Source organism: Lissotriton helveticus, chromosome 9, assembly GCF_964261635.1.
Source record: "Lissotriton helveticus chromosome 9, aLisHel1.1, whole genome shotgun sequence".
Classification (NCBI taxonomy): domain Eukaryota; kingdom Metazoa; phylum Chordata; class Amphibia; order Caudata; family Salamandridae; genus Lissotriton; species Lissotriton helveticus.
In genome coordinates, this window is record NC_136070.1 from 344,674,807 (window position 1) to 344,695,908 (window position 21,102).

Genomic DNA, 21,102 nt, shown 5'->3' on the forward strand with positions numbered 1-21,102 from the left:
AGATACTTATTTCACCTTCAGAGACACTTAACAGGACTTCAGAGCTCACCTCCAGACTCCATCAGCTACACTTAAGAGAGTGTCATCCAGGTCTCAAGCATCAACCACGTGACCTGTCCCTCATACACCCTCAGAACTCTGGCCCTTAGTGGCAAAACGTCATGGTCTTCAGTGACTGCTTTAGACAACAGGCTGCAGAAACTGGCCCTGTAGACTCTGACCTCCTGGATAGCATTTGGAGGAGTGTGGCTCACTGGTTAGAGGCAGCAGGCCTGAGAGCAGAAGTCAGCCCGGGACCAGGGTTCAATTCCCGACGCGGCAGGGTCGTGGACCTTGGTCAGCGGACTCGATAATTCTCGCTTCGGTGCTTACTCTAATCAGGGGTTCCACTCGGCAACTCTGGGCATTAGCTTGCCTAATCTCCACAACGGCCCCACCAATTCCGGGGATGCCTGGCTCCACCTTGGGGACTCCCAGCAAGGGACCATCCCACAGGGAAAAGCCAGGACGGGTTCCCCAGAGTTATACAGCGCCGGGACGCCCCGTTGCTGGGGCAGCTGTGCGCTTTACAAGCATACTACATTTACATTTACATTTACATTTGAACAACTGTCCAAAACGGGAGACAACCTTTACAACGCAACTTTTACTACGCAGTGCCATTACGGCGCAACTTTTACAACGCATACTATTACAACGCATTGCGCTGGGGGGCGCTCTAGGATAGGGAATAGGTTTAATTTACTATCCAACACCTTCCCTACTATCCACGGGGACTGGAGTTGGAATAGTAAATTAAACTATTCACTATCCAGCGCCCCAAAGCACTATGCGTTGTAATGGTATGCGTTGTAAAAGTTGCGTCATAATGGCATGCGTTGTGAAAGTATGCGTTGTGATGTCATACATCCGTCCAAAACGTGTATCACTTCCCAGTGACCTTAAATCAAACTGTGCCCTCTTACAAAACAAAAATAAAATCCCACTTAACCACAGATACATTTATTGGCTCTAGCTGATCCATTAATCTATATATAAATGAAGTATGTTCATATAATGGGTCCAGCCAGACCAGCACAAGTGAAAAATTGTCACGTTTTTCGAGTGTTAGCCAACAAGTAACAAGTTCTGAGGACAATCCGCCTCAATCTCCAGAGTGTCCCTGTCCATACTAACTAAACCTAACCTAAAGGGGGACTAGGGACATTTTGAGGTCCGGCATTCAGTCTCCATATGGTACTATGTAATACAACTGTATGCAGTTCCTGAAAGGAAGGGGAGGAAGGGAGGATCTAGGTCAGGGAAACTGAAACACCAAATCATGGGGTCTGATTGCTCAGAAGCAAGAGCCCTCACACACACGTTTGGGTGTCATGCTTCATCTTCGGGCAGCTCCTCATTGGGCTGGCACTGCAATGCAAAATGGGCCCCTCGAGAGGGTTCTTTGCCAGAGGTCTTTTGATCAAGAGATGCCGATATGAGGTGTGGGTAGAGGTGCACTAGGTGTAGATTGGTGTAATGTGAATTTGTGGCTTTAAAAAGAGAGATACCCAATTAAATGTAATAGGTGGGTTCTCTTGTTATGATTAAAAGGCAATGGGTGGCTGAATGTGAAAGTAATGGTCCTATCCAGCTCTTACCTACATAGGCACTATTTGATGAGCTGGATAGATCCATCACATCCACATTCAGCCACCCATTCCGTAACACATCGAACATTCACCCCCAGTCAAGAGAACTGAGGTAAATCTATTGTTCTTTTGTTCAACATTTCACTCCAGTGTAGACCTAGCCTTTTGCTTTCCTGCCCTTAGTGTGGTAAATAAATAAATAATACCCTATTTTTGACTAGACTTATAGCATAACAGATAGCTCAATAAAATAAGAGTCAAGATTCGAGGTAGTAGGAGTTTCTGCAGGTTTATTACAGCATAAGGACAGGATCAGGACAACCTGCATAGGAACAGAATGACAGGGCCCAGCAGGACAACTGGGGCCCAGCAGGGGAAAAGAGGCCCAGCAGCTGCTGGGGCTAGGTCTGGGATGAGCGCGCTAACATTCAATAACAAAACACAGGCATATATACATAGCGCGAACACATAGCATTACATTGCAGTAGGCGTAGCAGTGGGTGGAGCAGAAAGCGTGACGCGTAGCAGTCGCGAAAGATAACAGTAAAAATGGGTGTAACTGAGAGTATACTTAGACATGTGATGCAAACGTAACAGAATATGTCATGAATGGGGCGGAAACATAGGAGGGGGCTACCTAAGGAGCCGGGACCTCTAACCTAATGGTGCGCGAAAACTGGCAATGACGTGTTACTAGGAGAAGCTGGGGGCTACGAACTCTGTGCTAGGAGCAGAGACTAGAGTCGGGAGGGTCGGAGCGACATGTACCTAAACCCTATCTGGTATCTAATGTTTAGGGAACATGTTGATATAAACTAGAAGTCATGAGGGGAAAAGCTAACTTGATTCTAAGACTGGACCATGCATTATTCTACATGTAGTGCGTGATGAAGAATATTAAATGACCATTAATACAGTATTTCTCTAACGTGGAGCCGAGAAGGCTAGACAATGACGGAAACTATTGATGCAGTTCAGTAGCTCAGGAATGCAGAAGGAGGACTGAACTGATAACTGGAACTATAACATACTTTTGGCAGACTCAGAGGCAGAGCCAAGCTACACCGGGCACTGCGAGGCAGGAAGTAAGTGAAGGGTCGAGGATACAGGTGGGGGCTGTATCGCTCCTCAGCGAGGCTTTCAGGAGACAGGAGCTGAATCTGTGGTCCGGGCCCTTTTGAGGCCTGGAAACGGGGACTTTATAATGGAATAACGTGCACACTGAGAAACGTGGCAACATTACTTTACATAGGCCTGATATTCGTAGTATTCACGAGGACTGGAAAATGACATACCAGAGGTGGACACAACTGGAATTGCGCCTTTAATCGGACATGGGGAATAACATATGCATATTGGTCATGCACACATAACATATGATGGATGAGGCGTAGGGACACAGAACATGGCAAAATTTACTTTTCCACATTCCCTCCTTGTCACTACGTTTCCATCAGGAAACATCAATTTTCATGATACCATCTATCATTTCATACAGTACCATTTGCTCGTCTCGAATTGTCTTGGAACGGGATTTAGAACGGGGCTTGGGACTAGGAATACAAGAGGTAGCACACATGCTGCAAATCGCAGGGCCACATTGTATACAGAGGCAGCAGCTAAATATGATCGCTACTGCAATACCTAGAAAGGACAGGACTTTCCATCCCCATGCGGAAATTATATTCCAGAACCAACCGGACCATGTCCAGGTGCCTGGATCTTGATGTAACAGATGGGCAATTTTATGGAGTCTGGTTATAGCTGAATAAACAGACGGCGCGTTATTTGGAATGAAAATGCAGCAACTAGATCCGATGACTCTACAGGCCCCGCCCCTATCGGCCAGTATGACGTCAAGGACGAGACGATTTTGCAAAACAACAAATCTCATAGCAGATTGTTCCTCGGTTAGGTTACCTAGAGCAGAGGCAGTCTCATTAACTACAGCTTCAAGGGTTCTTGTTAACCTACGGATCAGTTTACTATTCTGGACAGGTCCTACAAAGAATAAGAAACCTTTATTGAAATCTGTATACTGTTCTAGAGTAGTTTCAGTATAATCGACAATTGGGGACTCCCTTCTATGTCTAATGTGTACTAGATGTGTGTTTCTGTGATAATCAGATGGGGCTAGAAAAACAGGTGGCAGTAGGAAGGCAATGTAACAGGTTCCCTCCCAATCGAGGGGCAGACGGACATATGCAGTTTGACCACAAATAAAATAAGAGTGACGTGAAGCTTTGAAAACAGATTTCCCACTGTCACTATACTTGATAACAGTAGTACATACACTATGACCTATATGTACAGAACCATAACTACGGACACATAATTCGCCTTTGACAGGTAGTACTGAAATAGCAGGTAAGTCTGGAGTAGTATCAGACTGAACATTCAGGACCATGAAATTCGACGAATAATTACCTAAATTATAAACTTCATTTTCTAGATCTAAACCTGTTCTGTGGGGGAGACCTTGCTTGTCTGGAAAACATGTACTGTTAAGAAAAGACATATCTGTTGAGGATGACGTTAACGTGGACCATGCTCCACACGAACCATTGTGTGAGAATGGATAAGGAAAGAGTGGCAGAACTCCCTTCGGTGTCTGGAAAGGGGGGAGTCGACCACACACCCAACAATTAGTGGCATTGCTGGTCTGGTGTGAGTAATGTAACATACGGATAAATGTGTTATTACGCATAGCGAGGCGGTATGAATATTCGTGAGGAGGCAGATCACTAAACGTGTGCTCTACTGTAGCATTAGTAGACATATTTACATGAGGAACTGGTAAATACAGGAAAAATGCGTAACTAGTGCAGGAAATCATTATGCTGAGAAACAATATGAAACTCAGAAAAACGATACATTGAAGTGAACTTCGACTGACTCTCTCACTATGGGGGTCTATTTTATACATGTCAGAAACAATCTAACCGTTTCACCTAGGGGAGGACTTATACAATCAAACTGACTGACTTATTTTACTAGACCTGAGCTTTAACTTATACTCCTGTTGCGGGGTTTTCTCTAACAAGGGAGGGGTTGTAATAATGTCTTGTGCGGGACAGTCCTTTAAAACAATGTTCTGGCAATCTTTCGAATCCTGGAAATCCTTGGAAATGTTCTTGGAGGCTGATTTCAATCCTTTGAAAAGTTTTACATGAGAAAGGTGGACCCACCCCTTCCTGCCTTCCAACTTGACGGCAGTACGGGTGGTCAAGAGGACCTGACGTGGCTCCTTCCAACGTGGTTCCAGCGGACTTGATCTGTCAAAATTTCTGATCATCACAAGGGAGCCCGGAACGATCTCGTGCAGTGCCACTTCGGTATTGTCTGGAAATGCAGCGGCAACCTGTGAACGACATGAGTTGAGGGCAGACATCAAGGAAGCTAGGTAATCTGTCAGCATATTACATGAAACATCGGTAATACTTCGGGGTCTAGGAGTACCCCACATGTTAGGGGGGCGGCCGAATACGACCTCGTACGGGGACAGACCTGATCTGGAATGTGCGACCATGCGCATATAAAACAAAGCGACTGGCAGAGCTATTAACCAGTCCACACCTTTGTCTTTACAGACTTTTGCAATGCGGATTTTCAGAGTCTGATTATGTCTCTCTACGAGACCGGCTGCTTCAGGATGGCGTACACAATGGAACTTCCACTGGTACCCTAACAAAAGGGAAACGTGCTTCATTAACTCTGAGGAGAATGGCTGACCGTTATCAGAATATACGACTCTAGGGAGTCCGTATCTAGGGAAGAATTCACGAACCAACTGCTTGGCAGTGGTCGCGGCTGTGTAATCTGGGACTGGATATGCTTCTGTCCACCTGGACAAAGCGCATACAACTACAAGGACATACTTGAAACCTCGACATCGCTCCATTTGAATATAATCCATCTGGAGGACCTCAAAAGGGTGGTCAGGGGGCTGGAAACCACCTTGTTCCACCGGGACACTTTTACCTGGGTTAAACTGACAACATATCATACAGGTACGGACTTTCTGCTTGGCTGCAGCTCGTAAATGCTTATTGAACCAAATGTTCTGGATACTGTCTAACATAGCTTTTTCTCCTAAATGGGCTGGACTATGTGCGGTATTGATAATGACTTGAACCATAGAATCGGGGAGAAACCATGTGGCTCTACCCTTCGTTAACCATCCTTGATCTGTCTGAACCCCTCCTTGTTCAGACCATTTCTTGATTTCATCGGGAGTAGCATGTAACTGGATATCTATGACATCTTGTGTAGGGTCCTTAACTGTCATGCATGTAATCGGATCTGGAGTATGTGTCATGTTAACTGGAATGTCTGGAGTATGTGCTGTAAGCTTGGCTGTGCGGTCTGCTAGATCATTACCTTGGGAAATAATGTCGGTGACTTTCGTATGTGCTTTGCACTTCATGATAGCAATAGATGTCGGTAAATGTATGGCATCTAACAGGGCTTGAATAAGGAGACCATGCTGAATCTTGGTTCCATGAGAAGTCATGAAACCTCTCTCCTGCCAGAGCACTCCGAAGTCGTGTACAACTCCGAATGCGTAACGTGAATCTGTGTAAACATTAACCTTCAGGTTCTTGGCGTGTATACAGGCTTGTGTCAGAGCGACTAGCTCTGCTGCTTGAGCGGACAGGGTGTCAATACGGTGTGTTTCAATAACTTCAGTGTCAGTAGTCACTGCATACGCGGCGACTAGTTCTCCTGTACTAGTTCTCATACATGAACCATCCACATAAAGTGTCAGGTCAGGATCTGGTAACGGAATATCTGTCAGGTCTTGTCTTGGCTTTGTCGTAATGTTAACTACTTCCACACAATCATGTGGGTCTGGATTTGAATTAACTGATGGTAACAGTGTAGCGGGATTCAGAACGTTGCAGCGTCTGATTTCTATGTGTGGCTGGAACAGTGTCAATTCATAACCTGTTAAACGTGCAATTGTCAAGTGCTGAGTTTGTGTTCGGTTTAAAAGAACTTCTACGGAATGTGGGACTTGTACTGTCAGGGAATGTCCTAAAACTATAGAATCACTTTGTCTGATAGCTAGTGCTGTGGCTGCAACTGACTTGAGGCACGCAGGCAACGCCTGGGCGACTGGATCTAATGTGCTCGAAAAATAAGCACAGGGCTTGTATTGTCCTGCTTGATCTTGTGTGAGAACAGACAATGCTGTACCTTCCCGTTCAGTAACGAAAAGTGTAAAAGGCTTACTGTAGTTCGGTGTAGCTAGAACTGGAGCTTGACATAGGGCTTTCTTTAACTCGTTGAAACTAAGTGTATGGTCAGATGTCCAAGGGAGGACAGTCGATACGGCTGCCTCCTGTGTCGTTAACTGTATCAGTGGCTTGGCTAGAAATGCATACTGGGGAATCCATTGTCTACAATAAGAAGTAAGGCCGATAAAAGCACGTACCTCCTTCTGGGTTCTGGGCTGGGGAAGACTCGCTATTAACTGGATACGGTCTGGTGTCAACTGCCTACCCCTCTTGGACAGCAAGTGTCCTAAGTATACCACTTGCTGGACACAGAATTGAAGCTTCGAAGGTGACACCTTGTGCCCCATCTCGGCTAGAAAATACAGAACTGTAAGTGATGCTCGCTCACAGGCACATTCAGAACGGGCAGTGATCAGTAGATCATCGACATACTGGAGCAGGGCAGTGTCAGTTGGCATGTGAATATTGTCTAGTTGTCTCTTGAGTGCTTGACTGTAAATACTAGGACTTTCTGTGAAACCTTGAGGAGCGCGTGTAAACATATAGCTCCTTCCATTTAAACAAAAACCGAAAAGAAACTGGCTGTCTGGATGAATTGGAACACTGAAAAATGCATTCTTGAGGTCAATGACAGTGAAAAACATGGCTTCGGAATCGATGGCTGTTAACAGGGAAGAAATATCTGGGACAACTGGGTACTGAGGAATAATACATTTATTAAGCTCTCGTAAATCAATCACTAATCGATATACTGGGGGTGCATTTGGATCAGTACGTTTCATGACTGGAATGATCGGAGAATTGCATACATTGGAGTCAGTTTCTACAACTACTCCTTGAGCCATGAGCTCGTCAATAATTTTGGATAAGGCTGCTACAGCCTCGGGTGGCAATCTGTACTGCCTGATTCGTGGTAACACTACACCTGGCTTGAGAGTCACACGATGGGGTGTGATTTGCATGTAACCTACATCAGTTGGACCTTGCGCCCATAAATGCTGTGGAACATTAGACAATCTTGAATCAAAATCTCGTAATACATAGTGACCCTTAAAGTCACGTAGGAACAGACGTATTCCCTCTGGGGAACAACAAATAACTGCACCTAATTCTTTCAGTGTCTTAATACCTAATAGGTTTTCTGGACATGACTTAGTAAGTAACAGATCAGTAGTACGGGACAATGGACCTACTTCTAGAGTAACTGGCTTTGATATCTCATTAACTATTGGCTTTCCTGAAAATCCAAGGGAAACATTTCTTGAGCCTGAGAGCGGAGCCCCTGGAACTTCGGCATGACTAATTGTGGTCCTACTTGCCCCTGTATCGATCAAAAACTTTCTGTCTTTCCCTAATACTTGACTGTGAACATAGGGACCTTCTTGGTCTACAGGTATCTCGATGAGAGGCAAGCCTACCTCCCTCTCTAGGCTGTTTCATGAATATGACTGATACTCTGGATACTCGGACTGTGCATACTGATACATCTGTGATGTAACGTGTTGTGTTGCAGCAATAGGCTGCGGTGCGGAAACTGTCTGTGGTGCATTCTGTGACTGAGGAATCTGTGAAACTTGTTCTTGTCTAGGCGGACGTGGTCTTTCTTTAGTCTTACCAGTAGCTATGTTATGTTTCAGAACTGCACACTCGTTTATAAAATGACCTGGCTGTTTACAATAATTGCAGTTCCCTTTAACGGGAGCTGCAGGATGACTGGCTTGATTCGGACCCCTCTTCTGACTGTCTTGAGGAACAGATTGTGCAACTAGCACTTTCATTTTCGTGTCTTTCATACGTTTTCTCTCGTGTTCTTGCTCTTCTCTGATTCTATTCTGGTGGTACTGGAGCATCTGGAGCATCTGGGACGGAGTATTTGCTTGCCAGGTGCTTTCGACTTTTAAAACTCGGTTTTTAATTTGTGGACTTGAATTCTCGACTAATTTGGTTACGAAAAGATGAGGGTATGACTCACTACTTGTCTTGAGACCACTATTAATACTAAAACATTTTTCAAATCTAGAATAAAAATCACTAATATCTTCATCTTGTTTCTGTTTACAGGCTGAGATTGCATCCCAGTCTTCTTTCCTAGTTGTCAATAATCTGGGTAAAACTTGAATCAGTAATTCTGGTAATTCTTTACATTTATCTCCAAGACCGGTACCTGGTACTCGTGCCTTGTCTTCAGCTTCTAGAGCTGCCCAATCGATCTTTTTCTCTCCCACCTCCCATTCTTTTTCCTTTAACTTTTCATACACCCCTGCGGGTAACAGGACCTTTAACATTTTAATAATATCTGGGTAAGTGTATTCTCCCATACGGAGCATGTCTTTTAATTCTCTATGGAACCCTGCTGGATCTTTGTCATGACAGGGAATTAATTTCTTCATTTCAAGAAGTTCCATCTTTGAAATCGGAGTGTATACAAACACTCGTTGCATTACGCCACCCGCCCCTTGGACTGGGTGGACTTCTCGTAACGGATTCTGTCTGTCTATGTAAAACGATTTACTTTCTGGAGGTGAGACATGAACAAAATGCGGGTTCAGAAACGTTCTATATTTGTGGCGCTGTTCTAGAATGACACTAATTAAATCAGTACCTAGACCTCTCCATCTATACTGGAGTAACTCGTTCAGGATATCGTGCAACGGACCTGGATCAGAATGTTGACCCTCATACAAAGTAATGAGGTGCTGGATCATATACATACCCACCAGTCGTTGCTCGGCTGGGGGCAGTTTCAGAAACATTTGTGCCACTATTTCGTCTGGAAAAGTGGTAGAATCAGTAATCCATCGGACTGCTGATCGGGCTAGTTCTTGTTCATGCATAGTACTTAATTCACTGTAACCGACTCGTGATTTCAGAATGTGATCGGTAGCTTGAAATACTTGTTCTAGAGAACCTTGTTCTGGTGCTAGATGAAAAATAGACTTGGGTTCTAGACGTAAATGGCGATCTGGAAATCTGGATTTTCCTACATACGCTATTCTGGCGGGATTCTCGTTCTCTTCCTCTTCAGGATCAGAGATACTTTCTTTCTCGCTTACTTGTGCTGCTTTACGCTGGTCGTGTAACCTTATTATTTCTTTACGAATTTTCTTGTACATACTCTCCATAGCACCGACGGTCTTGTGCTTACCCTCGGCTATATTATCACTCCACCTTGTCAGGATTCTCATTTCGGCGGAATCTTTAGACGGGTAATCTTGTTCTCTTATTAGACAATTGATCAGGAACTTTAATATCATGAGCTGAATCTCGGCTTTCCTTTGAGACATAATCTCGCCAATACTTTCTGGATCATCCCCTGTACGGATGAAACGATATATTCTGTCTAGATCTTCTTTCATATTCGGTAAGGTGACTAGATACTCGGTCACTCTCCTTACACGTAAGGAATATAAAACCATAGTATATTCGCCTGGGACTGGATCATAGACACATTCGTTAAGGGCTTGCCTGATTTCTGTGACAGACTTATTACTTTTAGGAGTACGCTGTGATGCTTGAGCATGTAATTCGAGTGCTGATAAACGCTTGTGTGGCGGCGGGGTTTGAGGAGTAGCTCCTCCTGCGGCCCCTAAACTGGAGTCGTCTACTGAGGCTCTACGTCCTGGCAGAATGGGAAGTGGAACTATAGGCTGGACCGGGGGTACCGTAACAGGTACTCCGGTGTCTGGAGGAGCGGGAGGTGCCTGATTTGCAAGGACTGGCGGAGCGCGAACAGGATTTGCATATTCTGGGACTGTGTCGTCCAGATAGGACGAAATAAAAATATCAGCTGCGGTCGGTTTGTGACGTAGCTTGGTCGGAACTAATGGTGGCGGGAAATTACTGGATGCCTCTGGGGTCGCTTTTGGCAAACCTTCGGCAAGGAGAGGATACATACCCTTAATGAGGGCATGCCTCTGTCTGTCTGACTGTTCGGCTTTGACTTGTTCACCTATCTCGATTAACTCTCTTTCTTGGGCTCGTTCTTGGGATTCTCTACTTAACTCTGACTTTCTGACTTCCTTTTCCGTTCTTCTATGCGCCTCTTTACGCCATAACTCGATGGCATCTTTCTGTGACTGTCTGGCTTTCTTTTTCCATAATGCTTCTTCTACTCGCATGATACATTCGGCATCCCATGTACCCGATACGGGCCATCTATACTTTTCTTCTAACTGTTTGGTATACTCTACCCATAAATCTAGATACAATATGGCGCTTATGCCATGTTTCTGATACATAAAATGACCTGGACTGTCCCTAGGCGGGACAGGAACCGCTTCCTCTAATAGACCTTTTCTAGTTTTTAACTGACGTAACTTGGAAAATATAGGCATGACTGAACTGTAATCTGGACACAATACAATACACAATAAAAACACGAAATCACATCGCACTCATACCACAACAGTAAATTACATGAAGAACATTATAAATAACAGTTCGAACAGAATATTACCTGGAATACTGAAAACAGAAACAGAACAGAATTTCTCGAGAACGGAACAGACTAGAATTACTGGATGCACTGCTGTAACAGTACGGAACATACCGGTCCCATAAAGGGACACATCAAGACCCGTATCCACCTAGGTGAACACTTCGTTTGTGAGTCTGGGCACCACCAACCCACGGACCAGGAGTCAATTTAGATTGGTCCTGTCTAGATACTACCCCAGCAATGGTACTCACCGGGCAGCACGGAACGGAAGGCCTCGAACGGGACTGGACGACGGACGACGAACTTCGGACTTCAGTTACGGGTGGGCCTCCGGATACCTCGGACCTTGGACTCTCGGCTTGGGCTCTGGTCGGGACTCGCCGCGTTCCTCCACCGTCTCGTTCGGATGCTGGACCGCCTCCTCCGTCTCCTCCGTGGGCCTGAGGGATACTTGAGCAGAAATATCTGCCACTGCGCAGAAGAGTTCCGTCACGACTGCAGAGGGTCAGGGGGTCGGCGTGGCTTCACCGACGCGTGGGGAAAGGGCAAGTCCCTATTCGGGCGCCATTATGTGGTAAATAAATAAATAATACCCTATTTTTGACTAGACTTATAGCATAACAGATAGCTCAATAAAATAAGAATCAAGATTCGAGGTAGTAGGAGTTTCTGCAGGTTTATTACAGCATAAGGACAGGATCAGGACAACCTGCATAGGAACAGAATGACAGGGCCCAGCAGGACAACTGGGGCCCAGCAGGGGAAAAGAGGCCCAGCAGCTGCTGGGGCTAGGTCTGGGATGAGCGCGCTAACATTCAATAACAAAACACAGGCATATATACATAGCGCGAACACATAGCATTACATTGCAGTAGGCGTAGCAGTGGGTGGAGCAGAAAGCGTGACGCGTAGCAGTCGCGAAAGATAACAGTAAAAATGGGTGTAACTGAGAGTATACTTAGACATGTGATGCAAACGTAACAGAATATGTCATGAATGGGGCGGAAACATAGGAGGGGGCTACCTAAGGAGCCGGGACCTCTAACCTAATGGTGCGCGAAAACTGGCAATGACGTGTTACTAGGAGAAGCTGGGGGCTACGAACTCTGTGCTAGGAGCAGAGACTAGAGTCGGGAGGGTCGGAGCGACATGTACCTAAACCCTATCTGGTATCTAATGTTTAGGGAACATGTTGATATAAACTAGAAGTCATGAGGGGAAAAGCTAACTTGATTCTAAGACTGGACCATGCATTATTCTACATGTAGTGCGTGATGAAGAATATTAAATGACCATTAATACAGTATTTCTCTAACGTGGAGCCGAGAAGGCTAGACAATGACGGAAACTATTGATGCAGTTCAGTAGCTCAGGAATGCAGAAGGAGGACTGAACTGATAACTGGAACTATAACATACTTTTGGCAGACTCAGAGGCAGAGCCAAGCTACACCGGGCACTGCGAGGCAGGAAGTAAGTGAAGGGTCGAGGATACAGGTGGGGGCTGTATCGCTCCTCAGCGAGGCTTTCAGGAGACAGGAGCTGAATCTGTGGTCCGGGCCCTTTTGAGGCCTGGAAACGGGGACTTTATAATGGAATAACGTGCACACTGAGAAACGTGGCAACATTACTTTACATAGGCCTGATATTCGTAGTATTCACGAGGACTGGAAAATGACATACCAGAGGTGGACACAACTGGAATTGCGCCTTTAATCGGACATGGGGAATAACATATGCATATTGGTCATGCACACATAACATATGATGGATGAGGCGTAGGGACACAGAACATGGCAAAATTTACTTTTCCACATTAGTGTACCTGGTATGCCTAGACATGGGTCCCGGGCTCAATGTGCTGCTGGATTCAAGCTAGCCTGGTTGATGAGGGGTGATATCCAGAAACTGGTCCCTGGATGCTTCTTTCTGGTCCAGGGAGGACGTGGCTCAGCAGTTCGGGCTGTACTGTTCCCATGAGGAGCAGGGTCAAGATTGATTTGCATATGGTTGGGTATTAACTGGGTTGGCATGGTGAGCAAAAGAACGATGTCTTGACTGGCTGTAAATGTTTGATTTCTTTCGCATTACGTCCATCATTGTGTGTCTTTGGCTAGCAGTGCTTAATTTGTAAAAGAATTAGCACTGGTGTCCAAAGCTTAGCTCAGAAGCCCATGGCCAGTGCTGTTGAATGTCAGGGATGGTGGATACCAAGGCTCTACTTCATGCTTCTTCTATCCACTACCTGACACTCTTTCCCATTCATCTCACTCTTTCATGTTCTTTTTCCTCCCAGCTTTCTTTCCATGGCACAGTTTTGCTCTTGTTCTCTTCCTCCTTCTTTCCCCCTTTTTCATTTTTTCCCACTTTCTCTGGGTCAAAACCTGATAAAGAAAGGTAGCTGCCGGTCCACAAAAATGAGGGCTGGAGGGCCCCACCAGCAACCACCACCTTAAATTAAGCAATGCACCAAAAGGGCCTGGCCACTACATTCACCAGTCCATTCAGTTTCCAGGGAGGACCCATATAGTAGTATTTCTTTTGCAGTTGAAAGCTATTCTTAATGTGAGTTCTCCCTTTTTCTCTAGCAAATAATGGTGTACGGTTGATATGTGCTAAATTTGCTGGGTTGCAATACTTGCATTGTTCCTCTTTTCTTACTCAAATTGTTAATATTTTCTCGTTTGTGATCTGTTGATGTTTCTTGTACTTGGTCCTACTGTGCTGTAAATATTCCAAAGATCCGGCAGGAACTGGATACTTTCTTTGTTCTGCTAAATGTATGATAATCTAGTAGGAGGAAAAGAAAGGGCCAGTGGGAAATAATAGATATGACACTTCTGACTGACTAGATAATCTGCCATCTTTTCTTTGCAGCGACAGAGACTTCTTCATTCTGCCAATGGTATGAGTGCCACCAGCTTAGATGGGAAATTGGAGACCATTGAGAATGGAAATGTGTATGTGGACAAAGATGACCTCCAAGAAGAGTGCGAGTCAGGCCATCTGTCTCCATTTACAATACCAGGTGAGCTATCAAAAGGTGATGCAGATTACAGTGGGCTAACATATCCCAAGACATGGGCATGACAACAACAACATCGTATGGCCTGTTTTGAAGGAGGATGGCAATGGCAAATCGACCATGAAACCAGTGGACTCCTCACCTACTTCTCTGTCTTTATAATCCACCCTATTTAGTGTACCTCAAGTGGCAGACTTGTCACTGAAGGAGAACCCTCCATATCTGCCAATATTTGGAGTGCACCACATCAGACATGATTGCAAACCAGTCTTCTAGTCGCTAGTGAATAGTCCATCACCATGTCTGGTGGAAAGAACTCAGTAAAAGACCACCATGGGAGTGATAGGGAACTTTTATGTAAAGGTAAGCATGGAGATGCTAATGCTGGGAACCGCCTTCCCCTGGACTTTAGGGAGATGCATAAGCAATAACAATATATAGAGGTCTTGGAGGTACATATGCAGTGGTTGCAGTGGGTGGAGGGCATGTCACAAAAAGTGATAGACATTGATAAAGACAGTTGTCTTGCAAAATACATCATATTGAATGCATTTTCATTTACCAATTTGACAAAAGAGGGAAATCTGATGTAATGCCAGATGGGAAATCTGCCACCAAACTCTAAACTAGGATATTTAACAACTCCTCATTATAGATGGATTTCAGTGTCCTTGAGCCTCTCCCATTCAAGTGTTGTTTGCCAGCAGCCCATCGGCATGGCAGGAACTTTCCTCTCATCAGATATTTCTACGGTCACATAGCTGTGTGGTGAGTTTTGTAAAAACGACTAGTGGACTGCTCTCCCAGTGTGGTTTCAACAGACTAGAGGCCATGACTTGGAAGAGCAGCAGATGTACTTATTTAGTTCTATCACTCAACCAGAAGTGGAATGGAGAACCAACATAATTCGCATCAGGGCAGACCACTCATGCACTTATAGGTATATGGTTGAAGTGACTCACAGAGTTACTATCAGTTGAATACTTTTTATGTACCTAAAGCTGAAAAGTTGAGACTGGAATTTCTCATATGTGGAGACTCCAATAAAGCCCTCTTTGTTTCCGAAATGTGCATTTTAAAACCGAAAATAAGACTTTTGCTTGTGATAATTTCTTATTTTCTTGTTTTAACTGCTCTCCTTCCATTTTCAGTATTTTTCTGGATCAATTCACCTCAAATGCATTTGTTTTTGATTCCTATTTAAAACGAATCCCCCTTTTCATGCGCAATGTGTTAGTAGTTAGTTTTGAGGAGGCTTCTTGTAATCTTCTCCTAAAACGTTTCTCCTTTGTGCCTGCCAGCAGTTTCCTACCATTGTGCTTCAGTTTACTCTCCCCATGCTTCTCTTTTTTCTTGCTACTATATCTCTTTTTCTTTGCCTGCCTACACCACCACCCTTTCCCACTACTCCCTGTTAATTTTCTGCTTGTCTACGTACAACATTTTGCTTCCCTCTCTTCTCCCACTTCTCCGCTGCTCTCTAATCTACGGGAATTTGGCCCTCTCCAACGCTCTCGTGTGCCACAGCATAACCCAGTGGCATTTTAAGAATTTGGGGGCCCAGGACAAGGCATCATTTGGGGGCCCCATCCCCATTTTGATAACCGTTTTCTGCTAAATCAAGCCTGCATGATGGCAAATAATGCTTAATATTATGATAAACATTCAGTAAAAAGTCACACAAAACAGTTAAAGAATGTCTTTCCCGGCTTATGAAAATCCTTAAGATGACACTAGGTAGAGAAAGCCAATGCAGAAGCAGAGATAGGAAGAGAAGAGGGAGAGATGGTACAATTTGGAAAAAAGATGGAAAAGAGAGAAAGTTCATTTTCACCAGGTACCTCTTGGAAGGTGGGGGCCCTGGGCAATTGTCCACGCTGCCCATGCCTTAAAACATCCCTCTCCCAGAACATTTTCATTCTCCACCACTAACCCGCTGCTGCTGTCGCCACTACCTTTCGACAAACTTGGCTCCCCCTCCTATGCAAGAATAGAATGCAAAGCTGGAGCTGTTGGGATCTTTTTATTTTTTCAATATTTTTCATACATACTCAGTGTTTTTCCAATGTTTATAAAACTAAATGTAATCAAATAGTGCCTTTTAATGATATAAATGCACCAATGCAATTGCGATTTATATAATAAACATGGGCACATTTTCCAATACTAATAAGTATCAACAACAGTATAAATCGCTTCAAAACCTATCTCTTTGGCAAGAAGGAGTAAACCTCCCTGTTAGACCTGATAACCTTGAGGTAGTGTTTCCATAAACTTTTTGCTTTTTCCTCCTGGTTTTTACTGATTCTTTTTGAGTGGCCTTAGGGCTTTGGGCACTTTCCCACTGTAAATACAGTGTGAAAGTGCGCGCGCCCTTCACACATATGTTAGGTAGTGGTGCTTACCTGATGTTTTTGAAACATGTATCAAGCCTGCCATTGAAGTCCTGTTTGTGTGCAATTGCACTTATGCTTAGTGTGGCCTTTCTAAACCACTGGCCAATCCTGAGGGTACCTTTCACCTTTCACTACCACTAGAGTGCTTCTAGGGTAAGTCTTAAAGGGTGAAGCAAGTGGTAGGTGAGAGGCAGGGCAGGTGCACATGTATGTTCCCTGTCCAGGTAGTGAAAAATACCTGTGTGTTTTCACTACCTATGAGGTTTGCTCTTCCCATATGTTAACATGGGAGAATGGCTGAACTTGTATTAAGCTGTAATAGTGGCTACAGTGGAGCAACCTCATCATGTTTTCTATCATTGGATTCCCAATAACAGACACTCTCCTGTGATTAAGGTGAATTTGCCATTATTAGCATAGCGGCCATTTCTCTGCTCTAAAACTCTTTGTGTGCCTTTTAGCTTGCCTCCAGGCCTCACTGGAGCCTGGGGATGCACATTTGTGCATTCCCCAGTGATAGCTATAACAACTGACCATGCAACTGGAATGGCAGACCTCTGCCATTTGAGGACCTGCCTGGATAGATTGAAGGGGGAGGTTTTGACACTTGGCCTCTGGAAAACCAGATCATGGCAGCACTAAAGATTAACATCTGCATGGCAGACAGGACTGAAGATTAGGAGCAACAGCTGTGTTTCAAAGGGAAACCCTCTGAACCACCCCCAACTTCAAAGGCAGACTACAGTATCAGTAAATTAGTAAACTTTTTATTTGATTCAGACCTCAACTGAGTTCAACAAATACAGGATTAAAATTAATATTATTGAATTTAAAATGATTAAGATGGTATAACATTTGCTTTTAAAACACATTATAAAATGGAGCAGTAACAATATTATATCGTCTACCCATGCAACATTCATTAAAGATAAGATAAAATCTTCTGATTGTGTGATTTAACTTGGACCAGCTTTAGAAAGCTTTTTAAAAACTTAAACAAGTTATGGCAAACAAATTCATTGACAGGAGACTTACACAACGTAATTAAATCTTGGGCCAAGAATACATTATACTTTCATTGAATTGGAATTATATAACGTGGTCGTGCCACTACTATACTCGCATTCTCGCATTAGGCACACTATAGTATAACTAATGGTGCCATACTTCAGCAGGGTAGAGATACATTTGTGGAGATGTGGAACTGGAGATACTGGAACAGCGTGGTACACACTGCTAGAGAAATCTGTTTTTCACAGGAGGATTACTGTCATTGGAATGGACTGTGCCTCCTTCCTGAATAGTGACTGACTGGGCTAACTACCTGCTGCTATGTGGTACCCTGTAGTGTACTCTCTAGAGGCTTGTTGGCTTGCCACCTGTTAACTTGTGGAGGTCTCAGGGACATCACAGAGCTCCAGTAAGAGATCCACACTGCCTACTAGTGACACCTGGATCGGTGCCCTCTTAAGTGCCCTTATCGTCTGCTGGATCCCAACTGGTGGCGCAGCATGAGTGTGGAACTAAGTATTGTGCCTGGACACCAGATTGCCTTGTGTGGGGCCCAGAAAGTGCTGCCTGCATCTAAGGAGTGTGGCCCCTGCATCTTGGGGCCTCAACATGCATAAGCATCCTGTTGGTGAGCATGCAGTCGGAGTGGCATCCGACACTCCGACTGCATGCTCATTGCGTGCAGTGTCTGATTCACAGGTTGCGACCCTTGGAGGTGAAGGCGTACCCGTAGTAGTGTCTCATTCTACCTTGTGTGGCACTACGGAACTTGTGTCTATGTGTGTGACCATAATTATGTGGTGTAACCCATAAACCCATATCAACGCGCACTAGCCATTTTGCCTCATTTCGAGGGTGGTACAGAATTTGCAACTCTTTTTGTGTGACCGGAATTGTCTGGTGCGACCTGTATTAATGTGCACCAGATATTGTACCTCATTTCCAGGGAGGTAACCCATTTGCAACTCTTCATTGTGTGTGACCAGAATTTTCTGGTGCGACACGGATCAATGCCCACTAGACGTTGTGCCTCATTTCCAGGGAGGTACTGAGTTTGCGACTCTTTATTGTGCATGACTGGAACAGTCTGGTGTGACTCGCATCAACGCACACCAGACATTGTTCCTCATTTCCAGATAGACGCAGAGGAGCGAATTTGTGTTCCGGTGCGCCTGGATTCCCTGGGTGCTATTTTGATTGAGGTGTGTCTGACGGGGTTGCCTCCTTCTTTGGGGAGGCTTCCCTGCATCATCCCCCATTCATAGATTGTTCCTTTTGTGCCTTCAGTCCAGTGGACCAACTGCCCTCTACTCACCCGGCCCCAAAGACTTTGTGCTGCCAGATAGTATTCCTGGGATTGGGCCTGGGATGGTGAGAGTAACTGACTGGGCTAAGGAATGCTTGCAGGAATGATCGGAAGTGGATCAAGAGATTGCGTGACCTCTCTGTCTTTTGCAGAACTAGGCTGGTGCTAGAAGACACAGTGTGGAACCCTTTGATTGAAAGACTATTGCCCTCAGCCAGTTTCTACTTCAGATACCATGGGTGAACTTAACCCAGTAGTGGCCAAACCCCCATTGGTTGACTGCTGCCTAATTAGCCCTGTTACCTACCTCCACCTTCTTCCCTGAGACCTTGACTAAGTGTGACTCTGGCTGCGATCAGCAATGACTCAAGGGGAAGATATTCTTCATCCCCAGCCCATTGATGTAGGGTAGTTGGGGTTAGCTGAATTGTGGAGGAGGGCTTGGGCAATGGGGTCTCTATGTGGACTATCAACTGACCTGCCGGATATCAGTTGCACCGCATTGCTGTGCGCATGTGTGTGCGAGTGCACTAGATACGGATCTGCCTGATATCCATGGCACTACATATCGGTGTTGAATGAGTGATAGGGAGTGACTGCCTGTTATTAATTACACCGCACAGAGGTGTTGCTTTACACAAGGGATTCCCAATCTTTTCTTTGCTTGCACCCCTAAGAAAAGTTTGATTAATGTTTGCACCCCCTACAAAAGTCTTGCTGGATTCCTTTATACATACAGTACATACTGTCCCTCTTTGTCACACCCCTTGAAATGCCATCTCGCACCCCCTGGGGGTGCAAGCACCCCAGGTTGGGAATATTACGTTTGACGTTGGTTTTTACCCTTGCAGCCTTAACTCATGGTCCTGTTCAAAAGTGTTGCAATTGTGCATACACATTTCTGATATAGTTGTGATCTGAGGTGCACCCTATAACTGTGTGGTGCTGAATTATAATAATTGCCAGGGTGGGCCTTGTTCTGAAAACATTTTGCACTGCATAATGGTGCTGGGGTGGAAAGTACAATCTTCCCCAAGTCAGCATATAATACTGATGTAATTTTAACACGGTTGGGCCTAGTACTGCTAGTGATATTTCCAAATGGGATTTATGCCCAGAAATACATGAAATCCCTGTTATGTGTGTGTAGAATACACATTTTATGTACAAACACCATGTGCGAGGTGTCTTTTGTGATGCTCAGTGTATTTATAGTCTGAGAGTGCTGTTCCAATGCTTTACACATTGCCTCCGTGATAAGCCTGACTGCTCAATGCCAAGCTACACAAGGGTGAGCTCAGGTTACATAGTGAGTGTAATCACCTAGCCTTGACAGGAGTGATAGGTTCTACCTGGGTAGGGCCTCACCTCAGCCAACCAGAATGTACCAGTTCCAACATTTATTCATCAGCAGTGTGCATAGGACTTGCATTTGCACAGCATTGCACAGTAAGTATTTGCGCACTAGGACTTCACGTAGGCAAAGTTTTCCTAAGGTGTCTCTAAAAGGGACAGAGAGAGAGCTGTGGAGCGGTGATTTATTTTGTGTTCCTTATAAATCTCTATATCTACTTCCACTAGTTCGCTAACATGTCTGAGGGCCTACCTGAGGTAGAGTTTTAGCTGGCTGATCTGGAAACCTACATGGTGGCACAGTTCAAGGAGGCCGGCCAGGCAAAATGGATGGCTTGCAAGGGAAGAGCCAAGAAGGCGGAGCTGCAGCAAGCCTTGTTGCCTGGGCAGAGGCACACCCAGACAGGGAGTTGAATAGTGGAGGAGAGCCTGAGTATGAAGAAAAGTCAGAGCAGGGCCAGAGGAGCCCTGACAGACAACTTATAGAGGGGGATGACCCTTTAATCCCAGACCTGAGGGGGCACTCTAGAGCTGGCAGCAATATATCTTCAAGGAGCCTGTCCTCTGATACGCTGGAGGACAGAAGGGAAGAAAGGAATTTAAGTTTAGAGCCTGCCAGGACTGCCAAGGAGCAGGCCATAGCCCTTGCTAACTTAGAAAAAGAGCAAGCTCTGGTTGAAAAGAGACTAGCCAGGAAGAGAAA

General features: G+C 44.9%; 1 protein-coding gene across 1 annotated transcript in view; it reads left to right on the forward strand.

The window, feature by feature from the left end:
• SLC24A4 (solute carrier family 24 member 4) overlaps nucleotides 1-21,102 on the forward strand; it is a 578,300-nt gene that overhangs the window by 494,145 nt on the left and 63,053 nt on the right. The window contains exon 12 of the mRNA XM_078662057.1: nucleotides 14,186-14,336. Within this exon, the coding sequence (XP_078518183.1) occupies nucleotides 14,186-14,336 (151 nt within the window). The remainder of the gene's footprint in view (nucleotides 1-14,185; nucleotides 14,337-21,102) is intronic.